General features: G+C 52.0%; 1 protein-coding gene across 1 annotated transcript; it reads right to left on the bottom strand.

Moving 5' to 3' along the window:
• Window positions 1-336: 336 nt before the first annotated feature.
• Rufy4 (RUN and FYVE domain containing 4) lies at window positions 337-19,659 on the bottom strand. The gene is made up of 11 exons (XM_048344171.1): window positions 19,558-19,659; window positions 19,335-19,441; window positions 18,087-18,212; window positions 17,827-17,933; window positions 17,368-17,511; window positions 16,531-16,600; window positions 14,756-15,376; window positions 14,091-14,197; window positions 9,733-9,879; window positions 1,661-1,771; window positions 337-843 (listed from the first exon to the last, which is right to left on the bottom strand). Exons 1-11 carry the CDS (start codon window positions 19,601-19,603, stop codon window positions 744-746), a joined length of 1,686 nt encoding a protein of 561 aa, XP_048200128.1. The 5' UTR covers window positions 19,604-19,659; the 3' UTR covers window positions 337-743.
• Window positions 19,660-26,573: the final 6,914 nt, after the last annotated feature.

Here is a 26,573-nt window from a genome sequence, read left to right on the forward strand (position 1 = left end):
CACAACAAAAAAACAACTGTTGTCACATGCAGCAACCTGTACAAATCTCAGGATAATTATGCTGAGGGAAGGGTGGCAGAGGTCGTGTAGTGTATGAGTTCATTTGCTTAAAATGCTAGAAAATGCATACTCGTCTGTGGTGGCAGGAAGCAGGGGAAGTGGTTGCCTGGGCATGGAGGGGTGGGGGGATGGTAACGGGGGTGGGTAGGAGGAAACTTTGGGGCTCGTGGATATGTATATGAATACGGTAATGGTTTCTACAGGTGTATATTAAAGTCAAAACTCATCCAATTCGTGGAATATTTATTATCTATCAATAAGAGCTCAACAAACCCGTTGCAATGAGATGAGATGAACCAGACACAGATTCCCAAGGCAGATTAGACAGGAAGCTCTCCATGAACCCACACTGTGGCTGGTAGAGCAGGGAGGGGAACCAGTGGGAACCCGGGCTCTTATTCACGCTCATGGACTGGCTGAGCGCAGGGGGATTTTACGGAGGCTGGAACTCAACTCACTCCCAAGAGAGGCAACATTCTATGAGCTGAGGGCACATCTCATGCGCCTCATCCATCACAACGGTTCCAGGCTAGAATTACCTGCTACCGCCTGCTGCCTTCTTCCACCCCACCCCACCGTGCTGATACATAGCTAATCGGGTTCCTAGAAGGCTGGACAGAGCGAGGGATGGGAGTGGCTCAGAAGGGGTGAGTTCCTGGTATGGCCCTGTCTCGGAGGTTTGCTCAGGTAACTTGGGCTCCTCCCTGGGCACAGAGTGGACAGCATCGCTCCCTCTTCTTGTAATCTGCTGAGCAGGCATGGCACACCAGACCCCTGCAGATCCTGGAGACAGACACAAGGACCCGAGGAGATCCCCGTGGCTAGGGGATCTCCTGCGTGTGTATTGGGGCTCAGAAGTTCCAGCATCTTTGAGTCTACCTGTTGGATCTCATCTCCTTTGGTCTGTAACAGAAACTCTCCCTTTTCCTAAAGGGCGCTGTGTGTGTGTGTGTGTGTGTGTGTGTGTGTGTGTGTGTGTGTGTATGTACACGCCAGTCCTAGGACTTGAACTCAGGGCCTGGGCACTGTCCCTGAGCTTTTGTGCTCAATACTAGTGCTCCACCACTTGAGCCATAGCTCTACTTGTGTTTTGGTTTTTCTTTTTGGCAGTTAAGTGAAGGTAAGAATTTCACAGACCTTCCTAACCAGGCTGTATTTGAACTGTAATCCTCAGAACTCGGCTTCTTGAGTCGCTAGGATTAGAGGCCTGAGCTATCCGTGCCTGGCATCAACAGGGTATCTTGACACCCAAACCCCTACAACTTCCCACTGCAAGTGGCAAGCCTCCTATTAGCTTATTCTCCCCCTACCTCCTGTATGTCCTGTCCCTGTGAACGCCTGGGGAGGTGTCCCTCTGTGCAGCATCCCACTTCCCAGTGAGCCCAGTAGGTTACACATCCCATCTTGCAGGATCCCCTCCTCCGGCCCCTCCCACTGTTCTTCATGACTTTCCTTAGTACAGGAAGGCGGATGGAGTGAGGAAAGTGGCCAGGCTTGAGTGGCCTGCTTCAAGTGCCCAGGTCCCTCTTTCCTTCCTTCCCTGAGACAGGCAGGGGGCAGAGAGTTGTGGCAGAGGCAGAAGTCTGTGCCTTCCCATTACCTGCATGGATAGCGCCGAGACAGACGGCCGAAGACCTTGCCGCAGCCAACACAGCACCCGGGGCCCACGGTGGAGGGCCGCTGGAGTCTCTGCCACTGCTGGTCCTTCTCGCTGATGGAGGGGGAAGGGGGGACCCACACAGAGGGATGGAAAGGGGCAGAGAGAGGGTAAGGAGGGAGACACATAGAGATGCCCACACAGAGACACAAATGTGATGAAAACAAGGACAGAAGGGCGGAAAGACACAGACAGAGAAATGGATAAGGACACACATAAAAGATCAGTTAGTCACTGGATGGTGATTCCTGACCAACCTCCCTCAGCAGGACCTGAGCCATAGGAACTGGTTCACCTTCCCCAAGGTCATAAAAGGCCATTCTCTGGGTCTTTCTCCAGGTGCTTTAGAACACATAAGGCTTTTTTTTTTTTTTTTTGTATACTGATACTGGGACTTCAACTCAGGGCCTATGCTGCCTTGCTTGGCTTTTTCACTCCAAGGCTGGTGCTGTACCAGTTGAGCCACACCTCCACTTCCAGATTTTTGCTGGTGAATTGAAGATAAGAGTCTCCTGGACTTTTCTGCCTGGGCTGCAGATTTCAGCCTCCTGATTGCTAGGATTACATGTGTTAGCCCTGAGCTTCTAGCTAGGCCTAGTATCTTTTATTTATTTGTCTGTGTCCCTGAAAAGTTAGTTCTACTGTTTTTCTAAGGATATTTAGAAGTATGAGTTGTTTCACATTTTTTTGTCAAAATAATAAGTATACATTATTTTAAACCAAATAGTTCAGGGTTTTGAGCAGAGATACCCACTCTTGTCAACTTGTTTTTGGTGTATATCATTTCTTACTGGGATTTTCCCCCCTCCTTGACATTACTTCCATATGTAAGTACACACTCATATCCTTCCTTCCGTACAGAACTATTTCTGTGGAGCTTTTTCCCTTGGTAGCAGAAAATTTAGCTTGTTTTTTTTTAACAATACTCATAAGCTTCTTTCTGTCCAGGGTGGTTATATCCCTATTTTTTGTTCCTCTATTGGTTATCATCACAATAACAGAATAAACTCATATATTTCCTGTTTTATTCCCCCATGGACAATAATCTTATGACTTGTTTTGCATTATAATGCAGCAGCATCTTTTCCCTTCAGCTCCCTTACCTCTCTTGCCTTGTCCTCCATTCCTGAAGCATGTAATACCATTGCAACTAGCCATGTGTTTATGCTATTGTAAATGAAACAAAATCCCTCAATTTTACTGGCTCCATCTGTCCTTCCTTCCTTCCTTCCTTCCTTCCTTCCTTCCTTCCTTCCTTCCTTCCTTCTTTCCTTCCTTCCTTCCTTCCCTCCTTCCTTTCCTCTCCCCCCACCCCGCTTCTTTCTTTACCAGTATTGGGGCTTGAACCCAGGGCTTCACATTCTTGCATAGCTTTTGGGTTTTTTTTGCTCAAGAATGGTGCTTTATCACTTGGAACACACATCCAGCTTTTTGTTGTTTTATTGGAAATGAATCTCTTGGGTGTGTGTGTGTGTATGTATATGTGTGCTGAGCTCTAACTCAAGCCAGGGCACAGTTACTTGGCTTTTTCTCTCAAGGCTGGCACTCTACCACTTGAACAACAGCTCTACTTCTGGCTTTTTGGTTAATTGGAAGTAAGAATCTCAAGGACTTTTCTGCCCATGCTAGCTTCAAACCACAATCCTCAGATCTCAGCCTCCTGAGTAGTTAGGTTCACAGGCATGAGCCACCAGCACCTACAAATGTCTTGGATTTATGTACCTAGGCTGGCTTTGAACCTTGATCCTCAGATCTCAGCTTCCCGAGTAGTTAGTATTACAGGTGTGAGCTATCAGTGTCCAGCTTGGCTCCCTATTTTAAGTGCTCAATCTCAACATGTGATGAGTAGCTACTACATCGTACAGCATAAATGCCGAACATTTCCATGTCCACTGAACTCTCTACAGCAGTCTCTTCCATAGTTAGTATTTTTAAGGTAGTAATATAAATGTTCTGTGTCTCTAATTCTAATTGACTTCTGTGCTTTTCTTTAGACTGATCTTAACACTGAGAAAAACAAGTGGGTGTGGTGTAGCTTAGTGGCACTTAACATGTACCAGGCCCTGGGTTCCATCCCCACCACCAAACAAGAATACAACCAGTGGAGGGCTGGGAATGTGGCTTGGTGGTAGAGTGCTTGCCTAGCATGCACGAAGCCCTGGGTTCAACTCCCCAGTACCACATAAACAGAAAAGGCCAGAAGTGGCTGTGACTCAAGCAGTAGAGTCCTAGTGTTGGCTGGGGTGAAGTCATCCTGTGGAGGCCAACATTCTGGCGGCCTCAGTTCTGCCTGGCTGTCTGCGTTTCAGGGTCGCCCTGACCACCTGGCCTGGCCACTAATGTTAATCCTGTCTCCCTGCCCTCACAATGCAGTTTTCCACTCCCACACCCTTGCAGGTCCGCTCCTCTGTAAACACCCTCCCCAGTTTAATGGCAGCTGCCGCTCTATGTCTTGATGGAGTCTTCCCTGGCATTAAACTTTTCTTCCCCTTTCAGACATGTGTGGTGTGCTTTATCCAGTTGAGACTCCTAATGGCTAGCCTTGAGCTAAAGAAGCTCAGGGACAGTGCCCAGGCCCTGAGTTCAAGCCCCAGGACTGGCAAAAGAAAATAAAACCAATGGGGGGGGGGGGAAGAGAGAGAGAAAGAGAGACAGAGAGACAGAGACAGAGCGAGAGCGAGCAAGAGAGAGGGAGCGAGAGAGAGAGACTCTACTATATTGGATGCTTCAAGAGCAGATGACAAATTGAAGGTGGAGAAAAGTAGCACTAAAAGGAAAGGATGCTGGCATTACATTACAGAATGACAGAATCATTACAGAATGATTATTGCCCATAATTAATAGAATATGAAATATCCGAGTAGATTCTGTAAACTTACAATGGCAACAATAGAGGAAATGAAAATCAGGCTATAACTACACCGAGAGGAGGGAAAGAAGAATCTTCCCAGAGGTAAGATGCGTTTCATAATAGATGCCTTCTTGAAAAGCTTCTGTTTTTCTGGAAGTTCCTAGTTGCCACCTCTCTTTTATTCTTCAAATTAATCGCCTTTAACATATTATTTTCCTCCAAATTCCTCATCCTCTCAGGTATTCTCCTGATTTTTCTTCCCCCCCCAGAGACCTCCTTTCTGGGCCCTAGATACCTCTGTTACAACCTAGACTGACCACTCCTTTGGCTTGCTTCCTGCATGCCAACTTGGGAATTCCCTCTTTTCTTCTCCTAGGTAGAAGTACTGTTTCCTAGATTCCACAGCTTCTCCTTTCTTGGTTTGCTTCCTTATTTTTCTGGAGCATATCCTCAACTAATTTCTTGAGAAAGACAGTGTGGGTGGTGAGTTTTAGGAGACTTGTCTGTCTAATAAGTGTCTTCTTCCTCCACCATCTTCTTCACTTCATGGTTTGGATACCAGAATTCAAGGGGCAAAAGTCTGTCTTTCTTAGAACTTGAAAATAAATAGTTACACCATGGACTCAACATGTGTTCAGTCTTTTTTGTCTTGGTTTTACTGAAAAAAAAAGTTGTTTTTTTTTTGCCTGTCCTGGGGCTTGGACTCAAGGCCAGAGCATTGTCCTTGGCTTCTTTTTGCTCAAGGCTAGCACTCTACCACTTGAGCCACAACACCACCTCTGGCCTTTTCTGATTATGTGGTGCTGAGGAATCGAACCCAGGGCTTCATGTATACGAGGCAAGCACTCTTGCCACTAAGCCATATTCCCAGCCCCTTTACTGAAATTTTACAATGCAACAATCCACATTTTTGTTTTTCATTCATTATATTGCTCCTTTAGTGAAATGTTTCTTTTTTCTTTTTGTGCTAGTATTGGGTGGGCTTGAACTCAGGATGTCTTATTCTTACTTTGCTTTCTCTACTCAATGCTAGCAGTCTAGTAGTTGAACAACAACTCTGCTTCCAGCTTTTTTTTTTTTTCTTCCTGGTTAATTGGAGATAAGAGTCTTATGGACTTTTCTTTCCAAGCTAGTTTTGAACCCTAATCCTCCTGACTAGCTAGGATTACAGGTTTGAGTCATCAATGCTTGGCTCATTCAGTAACACCCCTTTTTTTTTTTTTTTGGCCAGTCCAGGGGCTTGAGCACTGTCCCTGGCTTCTTTTTGCTCAAGGTTAGCACTCTACCACTTGAGCCACAGCACTACATCAGGCCTTTTCTATTTATGTGGTACTGAGTTCATGCATGCTAGGCAAGCACTCTACCGCTAAGCCACATTCCCAGCCCTCATTCAGTACCATCTCTAAGTCTGAGAATCTCTACCCATGAATTTACATCTGGGAATGCTGTCCCATTTTTAGCTTTGTTATATCTTATTGATAATCTCCTTCATGTTATTCTCTCCTCTTTTGGAAGGTCTGCCAGTTAGAGAGTACTATGCCTCTATCGCTCTCTCATGAGTTCTAGCTCTCTGTGCCTTTTTTTTTTTATGCCAGTCCTGGGGCTTGGACTCAGGGCCTGGGCACTGTCCCTGGCTTCTTTTTGCTCAAGGCTAGCACTCTACTACTTGAGCCACAGCGCCACTTCTGGCTTTTTCTGTTTATGTGGTGCTGAGGAATCGAACCCAGGGCTTCATGTTTGCTAGGCAAGCACTCTACCACTAGGCCATGTTCCCAGCCCTCTCTGTGCTTTTTATTCTCCTTTCCGAGAGATGGTATCATCTGTTTCTCCCAATCTTGTCAGTGAATGAAAATAATCCAGTAATCGGCCAGGCATGGTGTTTTACTGTAATTTTAACTATTCAAGAGGCTGCAATCTGAGGATTGAGGTTCAAACAGCTCAGGTAGGAAAATTCATGACACTCCTAGCTTCAATTAACCACCAAAAAGCTCAAGTGGCAAAGCCTCAGGCTTGAGTGAATAATCTAAGCAAGAGCACAAGGTTCTGAATTCAAGTCCTTTTACCAGAAGGCCCCCTCCCCCAACCCAGCAATCATATATATTTGAGAACATGTAGCCTATGATGGCCTTGAACTCAAGATCCTGCTCTCTCTGTCTCCTGAATGCTGGGATTACAAATGTGTGCTCCCTCATCTGGCAATCATATATCATTTTTAAACATTCAGAACTATTTCTCATCTTTTTACAGTTGCTTTCACAGCACGTTGGTTTATGAGAGATGTACTGTTATTGTTGGTTTTGTTCCTCTCCATCTCTCCCATTTATGTTCAGACTCTCCCCAAATATTTGGGGATCTTGGTTGCCATTTCATGTTTTAGAAAGAGGCAGTTGGAGGACTGGGAATATGGCTTAGCGGCAGACTGCTTGCCTAGCATGCATGAAGCCCTGGGTTTGATTCCTTAGCACCATATAAACAGAAAAAGCTAGAAGTGGCGCTGTAGCTCAAGTGGTAGAGTGCTACCCTTGAGCAAAAAGAAGCTCAAGGACAGTGCTCAGGCCCTGAGTCCAAGCCCCAGGACTGGCAAAAAAAAAGGAAAGAAAGAGGCAGTTGGAGCTCCTTGGAGCTCTGAGCAGTGGACAGGAATGGTTGTCAAGTGGGTTTCCTTTACAACAAGGTTAGAGAATCTTTTTTTATTGGTGGCAGGGGGGTGGGGGAGGCAGAAGTCATTTGAATTTTTTTTTTTTTTTTTTGCCAGTCCTGGGCCTTGGACTCAGGGCCTGAGCACCTTCCCTGGCTTCTTCCTGCTCAAGGCTAGCACTCTGCCACCTGAGCCACAGCGCCCCTTCTGGCCGTTTTCCATATATATGGTGCTGGGGAATCGAACCGAGAGCTTCATGTGTAGGAGGCAAGCACTCTTGCCACTAGGCCATATTCCCAGCCCCATTTGAATATTTTTTAACATTATTGTGGGCCATACAAAATTATCAGTCCAGGCAGATGGCCCATTGGTCACCCACAAGAAGGCAATGTGTCTAATCCATCATGTACCAAATTGTTTTGAGGATGTTATGTGGCCCGTGGGCTGGACCTTCTCCACAACTGCTTTCGAGTATACTTGGCAAGGAGCAATCTGGCATACCAGATTCCTGATACTGGGGCAAATTGGCCTTTTACTTAGGACTTCTAAACTTCCTTAATTTTCCTGGGAGATGGGCTGGCAGGATATTCTGCAGGTTGAGAGGCAGGGGATGTAGAGCCCTCTTGCTAATCCCTTCACCATTTGTGTCCTGGGATCTCTGGGTCATGGAGCTCTAACGTGAGCTTCATACAGTATCCCCTTATCTATCCTTTGGGCTTGAACTCAGGGCCTTATGCTCTTCCTTGGCTTTTTCCGCTCAAGGCTGGCCACTTGAGCCACACCTCCACTTCCATCTCTCCATTTTCTAGCTTTTGGAGAAGAGCTGAAAGCTGAAAGCTCCTACACCTTTCTTTTTAATCTGTTGTAAGTTCTATTCTTTTTTTTTTTTTTTTTTGTGGCCAGTCCTGGGCCTTGGACTCAGGGACGGAACACTGTCCCTGGCTTCTGTTTTTTTTTTTTTTCTCAAGGCTAGCACTTGAGCCACTTGAGCCACAGCGCCACTTCTGGCCGTTTTCTGTATATGTGGTGCTGGGGAATAGAACCCAGGGCTTCATGTATACGAGGCAAGTGCTCTTGCCACTAGGCCGTATTCCCAGCCCATATTCTTTTACAATCATCTAGTGAGGTCTCAGAATGAAGAATAGAGGGTATGCATTCAGTCCACTGTCTTGACATAGGAGTCCATATCTGTGCCTTATTCTCTCACAGTTTTTACCCACTTAGGGTCATTAACTTCCGTAAAGCTTCTGCTAGAGACATTGTGTTAGATAGTCTGGGTTCCTGCCGGAAGGCCTTTTCTTTAGTACAGGAAAAACATTTAGTTCTCTGGATGAGCTAGCATGTTTTCTTTGAATGGATATTAAGGTTTGGACAACTCTGATTTTTGCTACCAAAGCTAACATTCACCTTAATCTTTGAGGGCATAGACTTTTTGTCTTTTGCTATTCCATTTAACCTTCTAACCTTCTATTTTTCCTAATCACACGTGTATGCCTTTCATTGATAGCTATTTTAAATTCTTTTGTGAGGTAATTACCATTTTTTTTTTGTTTTGGTGTTTTGGCTTGGGTGCTGTCCTTGAGCTTTTGCGCTCAAGGATTGCACTCTACCACTTGAGCCACAGCTCCACTTCTGCTTTTTTTTTTTTTTGGTAGTTAATTGGAAATAAGAATTTCACAGGGCTAGGAATATGGCCTAGTGGCAAGAGTGTTTGCCTCGTATACATGAAGCCCTAGGTTCGATTCCTCAGTACCACATATAGAAAATGGTCAGAAGTGGTACTGTGGCTCAAGTGGTAGAGTGCTAGCCTTGACCAAAAATAAGCCAGGGACAGTGCTCAGGCCCTGAGTTCAAGGCCCAGGACTGACAAAAATAAAAAAGAATTTCACAGACTTTTCTTCCCAGGATGGCATCAAAGCGTGATCCTTAGATCTCAGCCTCCTGAGTTGCTAGGATTACAGGCGTGAGCCACCAGTGCCTGGCTGGTAGTTAACTTCTTATATCTACTTCCTTCTCACCAGTGGACATTTAATGATTTGAAGAAGATCAGTTCTTACATTATTTAGTGGCTGGCACGGACCCTGACAAGTCCAGTCTCTGACACGCAGGGCAGGTGTTCAGGGCAGGCCCACAGGCTCGGGGTCTAAGGCAGTCCAGTGGGCAGCAGGGTGTAGACTGTGAATTCCCTTTGGGTTTTCCCTCTCTTCCTCCCAAGTCCTCCACTGGGAGTTCCCATTCCTCTTAACCCCAGGAGAGGTGTGAGCAGAGGAGAGTTGGGTTGGGGCTCCTGTCATCGTCAGAGGACTTGGAAATTTACATGGTGGGGTGTCCTCCATGACAAGTCATCCCTCACCATCTCTCATCTGGGGGAATAGCAAGTGGGGGGGGGCTGAAAGAAGGAAATGAGTTAGTATAGATGAAAGACGTAGAGTTGACTTCAGTGGGAGTTGTTAGTGGAGTAGGGTTTTCATCTCCCTTACCCCCTCCTCCTCCTCTTCCCAGAGGCCCCACTGTCTCCATCCTTACTGAATCAATTCTAGAACTCTCTTCTTCATGGCCTGGACCAGGTCCTGCTGCCTTCTGAGCTCCTCCTCATACATGGCGCCCCTCCTCTCCGCCTCCCGTCGCTGCTGGTCCAGCTGCGTCTGCAGCCGGGCGCTCTCTCCCTGACACCTGGGCACAGAAGGGGAAGAATTTGGCATTGGAGACCCAGCTAGGCAGAGCCTCTGCCTCACAGGGAGTTGGGAGAAGCCTGTAGTGCCCTGCGGCTAAACATACAAACATGCAAATCACACACATGGGCCCTACATGCCACACATACAACACACACTGCACTACATACATGCATGCCACACGTATGGGACACACACCATAGCACACACCCTTGGCATTACACACACACACTCCATATACACTACTCCCACCCCCACCACATGTAACACATGCCACACGCATCACACAGCACACGCACGCACACACACACACACACACACACACACACACACACAGCAAGCTGTATGGTCTGGCACTTACAGGCAGGCTTCCAAGCCATCAGTGAGAGAAATGAAATCAGGGCCTGACTTCGAACGCTCCTGTAGAGGGCGCTTGCCTATATTTCTTCCTTCTTTCCTAGGGCTTAAACTCAAGGCCTTGTACTAGGACCTGCAGCCCAGGGATGGGAGGTGTTGTCCTGTGGCCATTAGAGCCAGAAACTCATGGAGTATCAGAGCGCCATATCTCAATACCCAGTCAATTTTTAGAGGCCAGTATGCCCAGGCAAGAGGATTGTTAAGTTCAAGACCGCCTGGGCCACATGGCATGATCCTATCTCAAGAAAATAAAAACAAAGCCAACCAAGTCCATTTTTTCAATAGCCCCATGCAGCTGGGCCTAGGGCCTGCCTCCTGCTGGCTTGGCTGGCCTGTGCCTCTCACCTAGGCTGCACGTGGAGGCTGCTGCCCACTCTTAGTCTATCTTTCTAGAAATCCATGCCAGGCCTAGCGTGGTGACTCAAGCCTATAATTTGAGCTCCTTGGCAGGTAGAAATTGGGGGATTGCAGTTCAAGTTCAGGAGTCTCCACCTTGACCAATAGATGGGCACTGTGCGATCCTGTGATCTTCCTGTTTGCTTCGCTTTGTGCCTGTCATCCCAGCCACAAAGGGAAACAAATGGCGAGGATCACAGTCAAGGCCAATCTGGACATAAATCAATGTGAATAAGAGGAGGGGGAGAAGGAGGAGAGAAGGCAAAAGAGAAGAGGAAGAAGAAAAACGGGAAGGAGGAGGAGAAGAAGAAGAAGAGGAAGAGGGGGAGAAAGAAGATAGAGGAGAAGTAGAAGATGGAGGAGGAGGAGGAAGAAGAAGGGAAAGGGGGCAGGCTAATGGCACCTCTGGTGAGTAGTGGCATGACTCAAGTGGTAGAGTGCCTGCCTACCTCCTCCCTCTCAGCAAGTGCCCAGGCCCCGAGTTCAAACCCCAGTACTACAATAAGTAAATAAATAAATGCCCCGATTAGTCCAAGAGCTGCGCCTGCTTCAAGCCTCGCCCCAGGCTTTCATCTTTGGAGCTTGGTTCCAGGGTTTCAGTCTAGTCTTTTAGGTCCCTTGCTGCCACCTGCCCCCCTCTCGTCTGCGGGGCCCCAGTGCATGTCTTCTGGGTCTTCGTGTCATTGGCTCCCTGCCTGCAATGCCCCTCCAGACAAGGGTCTTGTCACCTCCGAGGAGATGGCGTTCTGGACCTCACCTCTCAATGAGACCCATGCAATCCCCCCAAGCCCTGGCTTCCTGTTCTTCTCAGCAGCTCTTTTTTTTTTTTTTTCCTTCCAGTCCTGGGGCTTGAACTCAGGGCCTGGGCTCTGTCTCTGAGCTGTGTGTGTGTGAGGAATGGAACCCAGGGCTTCATGCGTGCTAGGCAAGCACTCTACCGCTAAGCCACCTTCCCAGCCCCTCTCAGCATCTCTTAGTGCTGGATTCTGCATTTCCGTGGTTTCCGGTCAGTCTTCGGTCTTTTAGGATAGACTCTGCGGGCTCCCTCCACTGCAGCACCCGCCCAGCCTGCCCAGAGTCAGTGAATGCAGATGGTACAACAGAGAGCCTGGGGCACTTTTAGTGGCTGGTGATGTCCCTGGTCCCTTTGCCCAGCAGCGGGCTCAGCCCTTGGCTGTAGACCCCAGGGCTGTGGTAGCACTGGCTCCCCAGGCTCAGGAGCTGCCGCACGTGGATATCTTTCTGATTGCTCTCCTGCGGGGCCCTCGAGAACGCCACACCCAACATCTTGCCAGAGGCCATCCCTGGATGTGTAAGCAAGTTTGGACTACAAGTTCAAACCTAAGCTCCTGAGCTTTCCTGCACACACCCTTAACCACTTTGGCTAATGGCACCTCTGGTGATCGGCTCAAAACAACAACAAAGAAAACCACCTCATTTTTAAAAATGCCACTACCGAGGCTTGGATTCACGACCAGAGCATTGTCCCTTAGGTTTTTTTATGCAAGGCTGGTGTTCTATTACGTGAGCCACAGCTCCACTTCCAGCCATTTCATGGTGAGCTGGAGATAAGAGTCTCAAATTTGTCTGCCTTGGTTGGCTTCCAACTGAGATCCTCAGATCTCAGCCTCCTGAGTAGCTAGGATTACAGGCGTGAGCCACCAGTACCTGGCTCAAAGCCATTCTCTGTGTGTGTGGAGGAGGGTGGTACTGGGGCTCGAACTCAGAGCCTGGGTGTCTTTTAGCTTCTTCACCCAAGTCTAGCATCCTATCTTGTGAGTCACAGCTTCACTTCTAACTTTTCTGGTGACTAATTGGAGATAAGAGTCTTAGTCTCAAGGGCTTTCCTACCCAGGCTGGCTTTGAACCACAATCCTCCTATCTCAGCCTTCTGAGTAGCTAGGGTTCATGCCACCCGGTGCCTGGCTCAGTCATTCTTAATGTTTCTTTTTCTCTCAGACCTCATATCCAATCCCTTAGGGGACTGGCGCTCTGCTTCAAAATGCATCCAGAAAGCAGCCAGTGCTCCCCTCCCATTGCCACCAGAACAAATCGAGCACCTTTGTTCCCTCTTGTGCCAGCTGCAGCTCCGCTGGCCTGCCTGTGTCCAGCCCCGTAGCTGACATTCCAGCTCCAAGGTGCCTTTCAGACACGTCCGCCTGAATAGGCGAGGCAGACTGGGGAGTGACTGCTAATGTGTGCAGGCTTTCTTTGTGGGGGGTGATAAAAAATGCTTTAAAACTGACTGTGGTGTTGTTTACCCAGCTTTGTGAACAGACTAACAATTGAATTGTTTAAAAGAAAGAATATATAAACTTTTCTTTGCAATTAAAAAGAGAACTTAGGCTAGACATCAGTGGTTCATGCCATTAATTCTAATTACTCAGGAGGCTGAGGTCCAAGAGTCATAGTTTGAAGCCAAGCCGAAAGTGTGACACAAGTGGTAGAGCACTAGCCTTGAGCCAGACATCTCAGGGACAGTGCCCAGGCCCTGAGTTCAAGCCCTAGAACCAACCCAGACACACACAGACACACACAGACACACACACACACACACACACACACACACAAGATCAGGCCATTTTAAGGACCTACCAGGTTCATTCTCACCTGGCCCCCACTGCACCCTGAGTCTCAAGGACTCAGGCTGTGCTAGGAAGACTCTGGCCTAGCTTAAGACAGGTGTTACCATGCCGAGGGAGACAGAGGCAGGCAGGCAGACTGTGATACACAGAGGCCAAGGGAGAAGGACACAGGACACCTGTGACTTGGAACTTGTGACACAGTAGACATGTTTGAGGTCTTCATTTCTTTAAGTCAGGTACCGGTGGCTCATGCCTATAATTCTAGCAGGAGGCTGAGATGTGAGGATTGTGGTTTGAAGACAGTCTGGGCAAGAAAGCTCATGAGACTCCTATCTCCAATAAACCACCAAAAAGCCAGAAGCAAAGCTGTGGCTCAAGAGGTTTTGCTCTAGCAAAAACCACGATGGGCAAGGCCTTGGCCCCCAGTTCAAGTCCCAGTACCAGCACAAAACAAAAGTGACAGCGACAGTTATGGTTGTCAGGAGGGTGGGGGACAGCTTGTGTAACAGAGAATAGGAAACAGAGAGGTGTAGAATGAAAGAGGGAGACAGAAAGACATGAGGGGGTGTGGTGGAGAAGCAACAGAACAGACTGAAAAGACAGAGTAGCTACAAGAGTGGGGCGGGGAGCAGGGACAGGAGAGCAGGGAACTCTCCTAGGGCTCCGGGGGAGGCAGGGCAGGGAGAGGAGGAGGAGCTCCCCTTGTGATCAGGAACAATGCCCTGTGTACACTTGACCTCAGCATCCTAGGTGCTGAAAAGACCCAGCTGGGCTCCACTGACAGCCTGAGCCCAGCTGGGGTTGCCCAGGTTACCTGCTGAGCTGCTCCTGGAGAGCCTGCCTCTCACCCTCCCACACTTGCAGAAGCTGCTCCTGGCGCTGGGCCTGCTCCTCAGCCCGCTGGAGCTTCTGTCTGAGGCTCTGGTAGAGGAAGTAGGGGGAGAGGACGCTGAAGAAAGAGGGTAGAGACGCCAGCCCTGGAGCCTATATGATGAACATTCCCTGGGTTGGATGGCGCTGGGAGCTGCACGAGCCTGGGGCTACGATTTCCTCCTCCCCGAAGGATGGGTAACAAACTCAAGGACTTGGAAAAGCCCAGCTAGGGAGCAGTCTGAAGGCAGGTTTAGTGGGGGTCTGGGCAGCCTCCAGGACAAGCATCTCTGAGCGCCTAGGTGGGATCTGCAGCAGCAGAACTCGGACCCTGAAATAAGACTTGCTAGGAAGAAAGATGCAGAGCTTGAAATTAGTGGTGGCTTGTTGGGTAGGAAGTCCTGATGAATGAAGTAGGTCTAGGGGTGAGGCAACAGGGAGAGAGATGGGGACCTGTGGTAAGGGGACGCATGGATGCTTTTCCATCCTGGATGGGGCGATGCAAACTGGTTTGTGGACTAGAATGGCCCCTGGGCTACCATGGGAGATGCCCATCTGTGGGACAGGTTAGAAAGAGAATAGGCAGGTGTGGAGCTCAAGGTGGCTCACCTTGACCATATCCTGTAAGGACAGCTCTGCGAGCTCCTCCTTCTTGGCCACTCCTGTTTGCTCTTCTGACTTCTCCGTGGTGGAATCTCCCTCTGCTTCCAGGTCCTGAAGGGCCCAGAACTCCTGCAGAAGGCCAGGCCCCTCCTGCCCCTGCCTGCTCCCTGATGCTGCTTCCTCTGTCATTTCCTGGGGTGTGCAGGCCAGAAACCCCCGGACAGGATGCTGCTCTGCTTCTCCTCTGTGAGCCGCCTCTGTGGTTCTTGGATCCTTTATACCTAGCAGAACCTCCTTGCCTTCAGCCTCCATCCCTGCCACCGTCTGAGCCTCCTTGCCTCCCTCCCTTGGTTGCTGGATGCTGGCTGTTAAGGTCTCCAGGTATCTCCCAGGGTCTGGATCTCCTTCCTCCTGGTCTAGAGGAAGCTCCTTTCCCTCGGTGTTCTGGGAAGGACTGAGGCTTCTGGAATCTTCTTTCTTCTTTTCCAAAAAGGAAGGAAAATGCCCATGTTGCTGGGACCTGGAAGAACCTGGCAATAGGTCTGTTCTGGGTGCATCTCGCTGACAGCTGGCTTGACTGGTGTGTGGCTCCCTCGGCCAGGCTCCTCTGGGGCCTCCCGATGCGATCTGCAAGAAGCCCAGCCCCACTCGGTCAGCACCAGCTCACGGACCTGGGACCGGGAAGAGGCCAGGGTCTCAGCATCTACCTCTCTCCTTAAGTTCCTCTCACCCTTTTCCTTTCATCCTTTCTCCTCAACCTGACCTCAGGTGTCAGCATCCTCATCTGCCAAATGGGGGTACTATCTGGCTTGTCAAAATGTCGTAGGATCTTAAACAGAATAGCCCCAACAGAGAATTTCTCTCAGGAAGTTCCTCTGTGTGCCCATGTTTCTTTGTCCACGCCTGTGTCACTAGAGTGACATCTGATGTGTGTGTGTGTGTGTGTGTGTGTGTGTGTGTGTGTGTGTGTTCCAGGACCCTCATGAATACCAAAATCCACTGATGCTCAAGTTCCTCATATAAAATGGCATGGGATTTGCATAGTTCATATGCTTTCAGTCACCTCTCTGTGGATTAGAATACCGTGTACCATGTGGATGCTACACACGTGTTTAGGAAACAATGAGAAGAAAAAAAACTAGTCTGGATGTGTTCACTGCAGATCTATGTTGAGGTTGAATCCACAGATGTGGGAACCACAGATGGGGCAGGTTGATGGTCCACTTCTGGTGTAGCCTTCAGTGTCCTAGTAAGCAAGCTGTCTGATGCCTGGGGTGGCCACTTGTGGCACAATGACAGGCATGGTGACGACCACATGGTTCAATGTGGCAGCCTTGCTCTATGCAGCACGTGGGTGGACCAACTCATGCCCACAATTACCCGAGGGGGCGGGGCAAATATCCTACCCAAGAACGGTGTTAGGAGGAGGTGGAACTGGGAAATCTGGTGTTTTTTGGTCACTCCCTCAACTAGGCGATGGGTGTCACCAGTGCAGAGGCCTCAGCAGAGGTCACTGCTCTAGTCTGTTTCCTGAAAGCCTCAAGTGACCCTCAGGTCCCCATCCTCCCAAGCCCCAGTGCTTTTCTCCTCCTCAGTCATCCTAGGAATATGAACCCCATCTTTCTTACACCCCCCAAACCCCTGGCCAACACACTGTCTCCCTCTCTATCCTGTGGGGGCTTTGCATGGACAGTGGGAATGAATGCCTAGTTACTGCGGGACACGGGGGTCCCAATGAGATGGGCAAGGGGCAACTCAGAGTGGAGGCAGGACAGAGTTACCTCTTTTGGTGAATCTTTAGTCTTTCTGGCTCTCCTTCCCTGGGCACGACTGGGATTGGAGCAGCGGGACCTGAAAGGGAAAGAGGCAGGGGGAATCTGAGTCTCTGTCCAGCATTGAACTTGATCCTCAGAGGGACATCCATCTGTCCAACCACTCATCCATCCTATCACCCTTCCTGCCTTCCCACTCCTGCACCAGCATGCATCCCACTCCCATCCATCCATCCACCCATCCCTCCATCCCATGCTCCATCTTAGCATCTCACTATCCGTTCAGCCTTCTAACCATGCACCCCCAACCGTCCACCCATGTAAATCTATACAGCAGCGTGGGAACTGTAGATCAATACTGAAGACATGGAAGGCTGGAATACTGGAGAAGGAAAGGAAGGCTTCATGTGGTGGCCCATGCCTGTAATCCCAACTACTCAGGAGGATCATGGCTCAAGGCCAGCCTGTGCAAAATGTTATCACGACTCCATCTCAATCAATAGACCAGGTATGCTGGTAAGTGCCTATGATCCCAGTTTCATTGGAGGCTGGCTCTGGGCAAAAATGAGAGATCTGATATGAAAAATAAACTAACTCAAAACAGGATTGGGAGCATGGTTCAAGTAGTTTAATGCCTGCCTGGCAAGGACGAGGGCCTAAGTTCAGAGAGAGAGAGAGAGAGAGAGAGAGAGAGAGAGAGAGAGAGAGAGAGGAAGAAAAGGAGGAGGAGGAGAGAGAGAAAAGGGGGAGAGGAAGGAGAGGGGGCCCGGAAAGCTTGGGCTCTCTTGGGATGTGAGGTGGCCAGGCAGTAGGTGTGCACAGGTGCCTTGTGCTGCCCTCACTCACTCAGAGAACATGGGCCAGGCTTCATCAAGGTCTGGCCGCTGCAGGTCTAAGTTGAAGGCCACCCCGTTGAGTGTGTAGAGAGAGTCCAGGATGTCTTCTTTGAGCTCGGGGCACAAGAGAGGGCTGCGGGGGCCATACCATGCCCTGTGGTAGCAGTAATCAGCATCAGCGTTGGATGCCGCCCCCACCCTACCCGCTCCAAGAATCAGCCTCCATTGTTGCCTTGTGGGCTCTTTGCAGTGGGGGGAGTGGCCTGGAGGGCAGGAGGCCTGGGATACTCACGGGGACTCCACAGAGCCACTCCCCACCCCCTCCCCTTTCTTCATAGATTCCCTGCTAACCCTCACCCCATCCATCCTAAAGTTCAGTCACCCTAGGGGTGAGAGAGGGTCCTTTCCCCCCCATAACAGTAGAGGCAGGATTCGATGGTGTCCTGTGAGCTGGGCCTGGCAGCCACACCTGGAAAGTTCAGGGCTCAGGAGGCAGAGCTGCAGGGACTCAGCCAGCTGTCCGCGGGCGAGGCAGCATCGGATGAAGGCTCGGCCTTTGCCCAGAGCTGTCTTCAGCTGGGGACCAAAGAGAAGGGGCCAGGTGAGGGCTCAGTAGATCAGGTGAGAAAGTGACCTTGGGGGTGGCCTGTGTCCCTGTCCCCCTCCACTCTTGTCAAGGGCTTGGGGCCAGGTCTCCATCAGGCTTGCAAAGGCCAGCCTACCGGATACCTTGTCCTGTGAGCAGACAAAGCGAGTCAGCTCTGCGTCCCCTCGCTGCCGCTGCAGAGCGGTGCACAGGAAGTCCCAGTAGCCTTTCCGGGGCCCCAGGAAGCTCCTTTGCTCTTTCTGGTCGAACTGGAACAGATGAAGATGCAAGAAAGGAAAATACAGTGTCATTCCTTCTGGAATCTGCCTTGCATCCTGGAGCACAGGCACAGGTTGCCGTGGGAGAGGAGAGGAGTGTCTTGCACACAGACCCTACTTCAGGCCCGAAGTGGCGCTGTGGCTCAAGTGGCAGAGTGCTAGCCTTGAGCAAAAGGAAGCCAGGGACAGTGCTCAGGCCCTGAGTTCAAGGCCCAGGACTGGCCACAAAAAACAAAAAGAAAAGCCTGTGTTGTGTTGGATAGTGAGGATGACAGCTAAGAAAAGAAGAACACAACATGTGTTTTATGTCTGCTGTACATTGAAATGTAGACTAGAGTGGCTAGACAAAACTCCCAACTCTGAAGGAAAGGAAAATTTGTGCCATACAAATTTCTGAGGGGAACAGAATCCCAGGGAGAGGGACTAGCAAGTGCAAAGGCCCGAGGCAGGTGCATTCTTGGTGTACCCTAGGAAGATCAGGACGGTATTGAGGAAGTATAGCACACTGGCAAGAGATGAAATAGGAAGGATGTACCTGAGTGTGTGGAGAAGCTGTGAAGAAGTTCAGGGGAGTTAAGAATGAGGACGAAATGCTGGGAGCTGGTGGCTCACGCCTGTAATCCTAGCTACTCAAGAGGCTGAGATCTGAGGACAGAGGTTCAAAGCTAGCCTGGGTAGGGAAGTCCACGAGACTCTTATCTCCAATTATCCACCAGAAAACCACAAGGATCCCTGTGGCCCACAGTGGTAGTGCACTAGCCTTGAATGTAAAAACCCAGGTTCAACTCCCAGGCCCCACGACCAACAGAAAAAAAAAATTAAATGAAATAGTGTGGCAGCGTGAAGGCTAATCTGCAGATAGCTATGCCTCGGAAGCATTAGCCTGTAAAGCAGGGCAGCTGTCCTCGGCCTGTGCACCCGTCCCCTCCCTCTCCCCCCTTCACTTCCATGACTTTAGGAGTGAGGTCAGATATGAGGAAGGACTGACTGGAGAAGATGAGGCAGTGTATTGTAGCTGAGACTTGTGATATTCCTCCCTGTAACAGAAAAGCCCTCTGGGTAGCCAGGGAGGGAAGGCTGGAGGAGGGGGGGGTGTTGAGGATAGGGTCTCACCTGCAGGAGCAGCTCCAGGCAGCCACAGAGTCTGTGCAGCTCGGCACTGGCATCTGTCACTGGCCCTTGCCCGTCCCCGTGGGACCGCAGGATGGCAGAGACAGCAGCTGTGAGGAGGAGGGTTAGACAGCAGAGGTCAGGGCGCTGGCCCACTTTGGGAGGTACGCTCCACGCTCCTCACTTCTGCGATAGAACTTGGGGGAGTCTTGCAGAGCACGCTCACCTTTCAGGTCCCTGGTGATCCTCAGGCTGGCCCCCTCCTCTGTCATCGGGATCTCGGAGCGACGTGCTTCGTGGAACTCACGAGGTGAGCTCAAGAAATCCAGCTCCCTTCCCAACAGGAACCAGAGCCGGCAGAGGACACTGGACTTCCTAAATGCCACACTGCAAGTCAATGGACAGGATGGAAACCAGCTCTATTTTTTCTTTCTTCCCCAGAAACTAGGACTGTACATTCTTGCTTGGCTTTCTTGTTCACAGAAATTGATGCTCTACCACTTGAGGGCTGCTTCCAGCTGGCATTTTGCCAGCTAACTGGAGATAGAGTTTATAGACTTTCCTGACAGGGTTGGCTTTCAACCTTAATCCTCCAATCTCAGCCTCCTGAATGGGCGTGAGCCACTGGCGGCTGGCTGGGCTCCTTGTTGAAGGTCAGCGCGTGACCTCCACTTCTTGGGCTTCCAATATGCCAGGCACTGGTCATATTAGTTGACATCAGCATCTCAGTCCACCCCTGCGGTAGCCCTAGAAGTTTATTAATTCCATCTTATTCAAGATGAACCGAGGCCCAGAGAGGGTGAGCCTTACATGCAACAGCACAATGTCCTAAGTGGTGAAGCCAGCATTTGAGCTCAGATCTGTACGACCAGAGGGCCTGTGTTCTGGGGCTCACTAGAAGTCAATAATCCCGTGAGAGCTGTTGCTATAATGACTAGGGGAAGGCCATCACACTTCCCCTGGGCACATCCTGGAGACCTTACATTCATCCTTTCCAGGGCCCCAGCTGCATGGAAAATGTGCGTTCCTTGGGAGGAGGGAGGCAGATGTAGAGTGAGGCCTCAGGATGAGGCATGGAGAGCAGGGTGCCTGATGTATATCCTACCACCCTTTTCCAGGGTGCTCTCCTCTCAGTGGGCGCTGGGGCTCAGAGAGGGACACTGAGACTCCTGAGGGCCAGTGGGCCTAGATTGAAGTCAGGGACAAGGGTTCTGTCTGAACTGAGGGGTTGGGAGTCAGGGAGGAAAGGGGAAAAGAAAAAGATAGGGGTCAGGGAGCACAGAACTGGGAGTCCAGAAATCATCCTGGTCTAGCCACTCATTCCTTGTGTGTCCTCAGGTAAATCACCACCTTTCTTGAGCCTGGGATTCCTCCTCTGAAGACCCTCTCTCTGCATCCCTTCCAGCCCAGATCCTCGGTATATCCTAGGAACAGCTAGGAGTCCCTCTTCTTCTCCCCCGGTTCCCCCAGCTCTCTCGGGGATCCCCCTACCCCATTGCCCCATGCCATCGCTCACCCCGTTGCTTACCTGGGAAGGATTGGCTAGAAGCATAGAGAGCTGAATTCTGCAGCCCCGAGTCCTTCCCTAGTGACCGACCGACCGTGGGCCCCAACACACCACTTCCCAGAGCCTGTGATCCGGCCCTGGCCCTGAGTCACTTCCCTACACCCTGGAGGGGAGGAGCCAGCCCTGGCCTGCCAGGGGTGGTAGAAGCAGAATCAGGGGGGTCCAGCAGGGTGGGCGAGATGAGGAGATGGCTTCTTTCTCTAGGAGGCACATCTAGGAGGCCAAACTCCTGAATGGCGGGTGGGTGATAAACAATGGTGGCAGTTCAAGTTTCCAGTCCCCCCCTTCTCCCTGGCTCCCGTCTTTCTTTCTTGTTGCCACAAGATGGCGCCAAGAGGCTTAGGTGCTGCTCGCAGGTTCCTCCCGCGGTGGCTTTTCCCAGTCACCACTCCGGAGCGGAGCACGGGGGTGGGGGGATGGGGTGGGGGGGGGAGGAGGAGTTGGGGGGGATCCCCGAAGAGGGGGTCCCTCCCCACCAATGCAGTTCAGACTGCAGCGGGGTCCCCATCAGCGCTGGCCACCTGCGCTCCCCCCCCCCCCCGGTCCCCATCCTGGTACCCACTGGACGTGAACCTCAAAGAGCTGGGTGGGTCCCAGGTGGACTGCCCGGGGTGAGTGGGTGGGTGACCTTGATCTTCCCACCAGGTTGTGAACCCCTCCCCGCTTCTTGAGGCTGGGGTCTGCGTTCGTCGAGGTGGGGCCAGCCTGGGAACCCGCAAAAGCGATCCCCAGGAAGTGTGTGCAAGACGCGGTGTGCGCGTTCGTCCGGTGCCTCCGTCCCCGCACGGTCCCCCAGGTGCCCGACCCCCGTGTCCATCCGTCTGTCCCTCTCTCCCGTCCCTCCCTCCCCGGCCTCTCCCAACGCCTCCGCCCCGCGCCCCCCGCGCCCCGTCCCCGTCCCCGGTTGGCGTCGTTCCCGCCCCTCGTCCCGCCCGCACGTCCCCGCTTTCCCTCCCAGCCGGGTGGCGGCGAAGGCGCGGGCGCGTGCGGGGGGCGGGCCGGGGGGCGTCGCCGCTCCCTCCCGACGTGGCGGCGGCCGCCCAGGGCCAGGCCCGGGCCGGGGCTTGGGGGCGGGTCTGCTCCCGGGGCGCCTGGCTATCATACCCTCCCCCCCCCCCCGGGCCCGCCGGGCGCCAGGCGGGATGGGCTGCTCGGTGAGCTTGGCGTGCTGCGGGGCGCCCGAGCCGGGACCCCTCTTTGACCCCCAGACTCCGCCGGGGTCGGCCGAGGGCTGGGAACCCGCGGGATCGGCCGGCGCGCAGAGGCAGCGGCGGCGGCGGCTGCTGGAGGTAGGGCGGGGAAGGGCGCCCAAGTGGGCAGCGGGAGGTTGCGGGGGGGGGGGGGGTAGGGTGGGGGGGGAGGGAGGGAGCGAGCCCAGGCCACCTGAGACAGGTGAGGAGGCCGGCAGGAAGCCGAGGGCCAGGGCCTGCCGGGCACACTGCCCCCGGAGCCGCGGCGGAACTGGGACCAGAGTGAGCGCCCACCTAGGTCTCTCCTGCCCTGGGGAGGTGCGGTGTTGTGGGACCCCATCCTTAGAAAGTCTGAAGTGCTGTGCGGCTTGGGCACATGCCTGTACTTCCAGAACAGGGGGGAGGCTGAAGTAGGAAGATCACAAGTTCGAGGCCAGCATATAGGACAGACCGGGGCGGGGGGGGGGGGAGGAATAGAGGAGGGAGGGAGGAAGGAAGGAAGGAAATGAATAACCAATATAACCAATATAGGTGAGGTTTTCCCTGAGCTGGCATGGAAGGACAAGGAGCACAGTGGTGACTGCCTTAGACTCTGGCTCTGTGGTAGGAGTGGGAGAGGTTTCTGAGCTGGCAGAGACACCCCCAGAGCCAGTTTGAGCACCATGGGACCCAGAAACAACACCCCCTCCCCAGAATTCTCTCCCCTGGGCAAGTCTTGAAATGGGAAAATGGATTCAGAGGCAGGAATCTGGAAGGCTGGTGTCTTTGTGGATTAACCTGTCTGGAACTCCCAGCCTGAGTTCAGGTGAATTTCCTAGGAAGAGGAAGAGGAGAGGATGTTTGGGGTCACTAGGTTAGCTCTACTCCAGGACCAGGAGCAATCCAGCCTACTTCCCTGTTGGGGCCTGGGACTCAGTAGCCTCTTGGAGACTCTTTGGCTGAGATGGAGTTTTGGTTCTGTTGGGGCCTTATGGTTCTTCCATTTGAAGCACACAGAGATAGGGCCCTAAATGTCCCCCCCCACCCCCACCCCCCCACCCCCGCAGCCAACTCTTGCCTGTCCTCAGGGACAGCAGGGAAGCCATTTTGTCAATGTGTGCCTTGTGTGCTCACATGTCTGTCGTGCCAGTCCCCTGGATGCCACTTGATGTCTGTCCAGTATACAGATTGTGGTATACTTGTGCCAGGCACAGTGCTAGGCTCTTGTACACCAAACTCTGGATCTTACAAGGCTATGGCCAGTTACTGGCCCATGTCTAGGGATAGATTTCGGGGTGGGAGGAGTTAAGGAGTCTGCATCCTCAAAGTGGCCAGCATCCTCCTAGGATTCGGATGGAGGCCTGACCTAGCTTTGAGTCCTAGAGGACCGAGGAGGAAGGCCTGACGGTATGGGCTGGGACTCCCAGACTACTGCTTCTTGGTCCTGGTAGAAAGTGGGGGTGCCAGGGCAGAACTCTCAGCCTCTAGGGCCTCTCCAGAGTCATTAGAACATCTTCCTACCTCCCATGAACTCCCCTGTCCTCCGAGGTACCAGGTGTGTGAGGTCATAGGTGGTTGCCTCCTCCTTTTTCATCTTCCTATTTCAGATCTGTGCTTCTCCTCTGGGATGTTGAGCTCATCTGGTATTTTGAGGTTGGTGCACAGAGCCCTGGGCACCCAGAGTTTTGCCATCTCCTGTTGCCATTCCCCCTCCCCCTCCCTCTTGGTAGATCTCCTCGTGGATCCTTCGTTTCCTCATTTGTCTCTCATTTCCCAGCTTGTCCCACTGTCTTCTTAGCTTATAGTTTTAGTCTAACCCCTAGGACTGTGGCTTCAGGATTCTGTTGTGGATTTCCTTAATTCCTCCTATTCTCCACCCCTACTCCCTCCCCTCCCCCCCAACCCACACATACACCTTTGATTTGGGCTTTGTGAGGGAGGTTGAGGCTGAGATGAGGGGAGGAACCAGGGGTGCCAGAGGCAGGTAGGTAATCAAGGAGAAAGGATGAGTTGGGGGGGAGGGGCGGGGATGACCCTGTGTGGCAGCGACAGGGACAGGGATGGGGACGGGTGTCTGTCTGCATTTGGATGAGCTGTTTTCCCAGTGGCCTCTGGGGAAAGCCTGCGGTGACTCACTCCCTGTTTTATCTGCGTGGATAAGGCCCTGTGTCTGCCATGTGCCCTGGCTCTGGCTCCAGTGGGGGCTGTGGGGGGGAGGGTTGGTAGCTGTCTCCCCTGTCCAGGCCCCCACTGGCAGGGTGGCTCTTGGGGAGCACAGAGCAGCCTGCCGCCCAGCCCATCACCTGGCCCTCACTGGAGGAGGCATGCTGCCCACGTTCTTGTGGTGGATAAACATCTCTGGAGCTCTCACCCTGAGAGCCAGGCTCAGAAGCTACCAGGCATCTGGGCTGGCAGCCAGGACCCTCCCACCGATGCTCCTGCCACAGACACGCGCCGCCATTGCTTCTCACCTTGAGCCTCGGGCTGGGTTTCTGTTGCTGACTCCATCCTTCCCCTTGCTTTTCTATAGTCTGCCTGGGGCCATATTGTCTGCTTTGCCCGCCATGCTGCCTGGCTCCTCTGTCCCCCAGACCCTCAACCCCGTTCTTCTCTGGTCTGAATCTGTGGCCTTCTCCTCCTGGCTTTGAGGAGGGCTTCCTGGCTTGCCTCCCAGGCCTCTCAGCCCCACTTCTGAATTATCCTGGAGCCAGGAGCCCGAAGCCCTGTCCCTCTCAGGTCGCTTGCTCTGGCTCCCACAACTCCCTGTACTTTGAGGTTCCCCCCCCCCCCACCCCTCGTTGGCCCCACATGCCATCCTGAGGAGGGAAGAGGGCGGGGCTTGGCATCCCTCCTGAGCATTCCCGCCAAATCTTCTCTGACCTAGGTGCCAAGGGGCCTGGCGGGCATCTCCAGGTGCCAACCTCGCCTCCTCTCTCTATGCCACATCCCAAGACAAGTGAGTGCTTGTCTGATGGTGGCGGGAGCACAGGGAAAGATACGCCAGGCAGATTCTGCCTCCTCCCTCCCCAAAGCCAGCCCTGGGGGCAGCTTGTCTGCCTTCTCCTTCCCCCAGCTTAGTGCTCCCTTGAGTTTAGCAGGCCCCCAAGGTGGCATAGTCAGCAATCTTCCCTGCTGGAGGACCCCCCCCCCCCGCCTCCTCTCACATACCGTGGGGTCCTACAGATCTGATGGGTGTTCTGGGACCTAAACCAACTCTCACCCCTGTGGGTTGGGTGACTTCCTCTTCTCTTCCTTCTAGTTATATAGAATCATAGATGCAGAGCGGAAAAGGATCTTGGTTCATGGTTCTGAACCTTTTGAGGTCACAGCTCCTTTGGAGAATACAATGGATGTTCTTGCTGGGGCGATGCACATATACATGGGCACACACAGCTGGTATACAAACACATACGTGATATCCTCTACCCCGCCTCCCCCACCCATCTGTGACCCTGTTCCTTCCACCCTTGTGCTTCCTGAATAAGTACACTGAGACCGAAAGGAAGGCACGGACATGCCCAAGGTCACACTCCAATGAGCAGCAGAGACGTGATCACATCCTAGCTGTCCTGGCCCCAGACGAGTGGGAGGCATGTTTCCAGATACAATTTTTGTCTTCCCCACAGACAGCTCACAAGACAGACAGATTTTACCACTCATTGGTTCAATGTTGATTCGGGCATAAAGATATTTGAAAGAGCACCTGCCCTCAGCCAGGCATTGAGTAGGGGATGGGTTAGAAGCAGTGAGGGTTGTTAATCCAATGAGAGAGATAGAACAAACTGCACAAATTATGCCAAAAAAAAAGCATGCCTGGAGTAAAGGCAAGGGGGGTGATACGCCAGGATACCATGGGACTGGATGGAAAAGGTGAGGAGGTGGCAAGAATCCAGTGCGCCTACAGATAGCGAGAAGAAATGGCAGGGGCAGTATGCTGGGGGAGGAGGTCTTAGGATGAGATTGTTGGGAGCTCCTATAGAAGTGTGTGTGTGTGTGTGTATGTGTGTGTGTATGTGTGTGTGTGTGTGTGTTGGTACTGGGGCTTGAACTCAGGGCCTTGTGATCTGGCCTGGCTTTTTTCTTTTTACTCAAAGCTAGTGCTCTTGCACTTGAGCCACATCTCCACTTTTGGCTTTTTGCTGGTTAACTGGAGCTAATGAGTCTCTTGTATTTGTGTGGTCTGGTTGGCTTCAAACTGCCAGATCTCAGCCCTCTGAGTAGCTGGGATTACAGGCATGAGCTACCAGTGCCTGGCCTTGTAGAAGTGTTAAAAAGATTTCCCCTGACTTCTCTGTCTGCTCACGAGCCTTCTCCTCCCCACCCCCCGCCCTGTCCAGGCTGTGCTGCATAGCTTGGGAAGGGGGAGAAGCAGAGCTGAGAGCCTGGGAATGTGAGGAGGTCCCTGGACTGGGCGATGAAGGTGGAGAGGGTTCAGCGGGGATGGTTGTGGAGATAGCTTGGGAGTGAAAGAGAGTGGGGGGGGGCGGGGCAAAATGGCTTCCTTGT

This window comes from Perognathus longimembris, chromosome 4 (assembly GCF_023159225.1).
Source record: "Perognathus longimembris pacificus isolate PPM17 chromosome 4, ASM2315922v1, whole genome shotgun sequence".
Taxonomy (NCBI): Eukaryota; Metazoa; Chordata; class Mammalia; order Rodentia; family Heteromyidae; genus Perognathus; species Perognathus longimembris.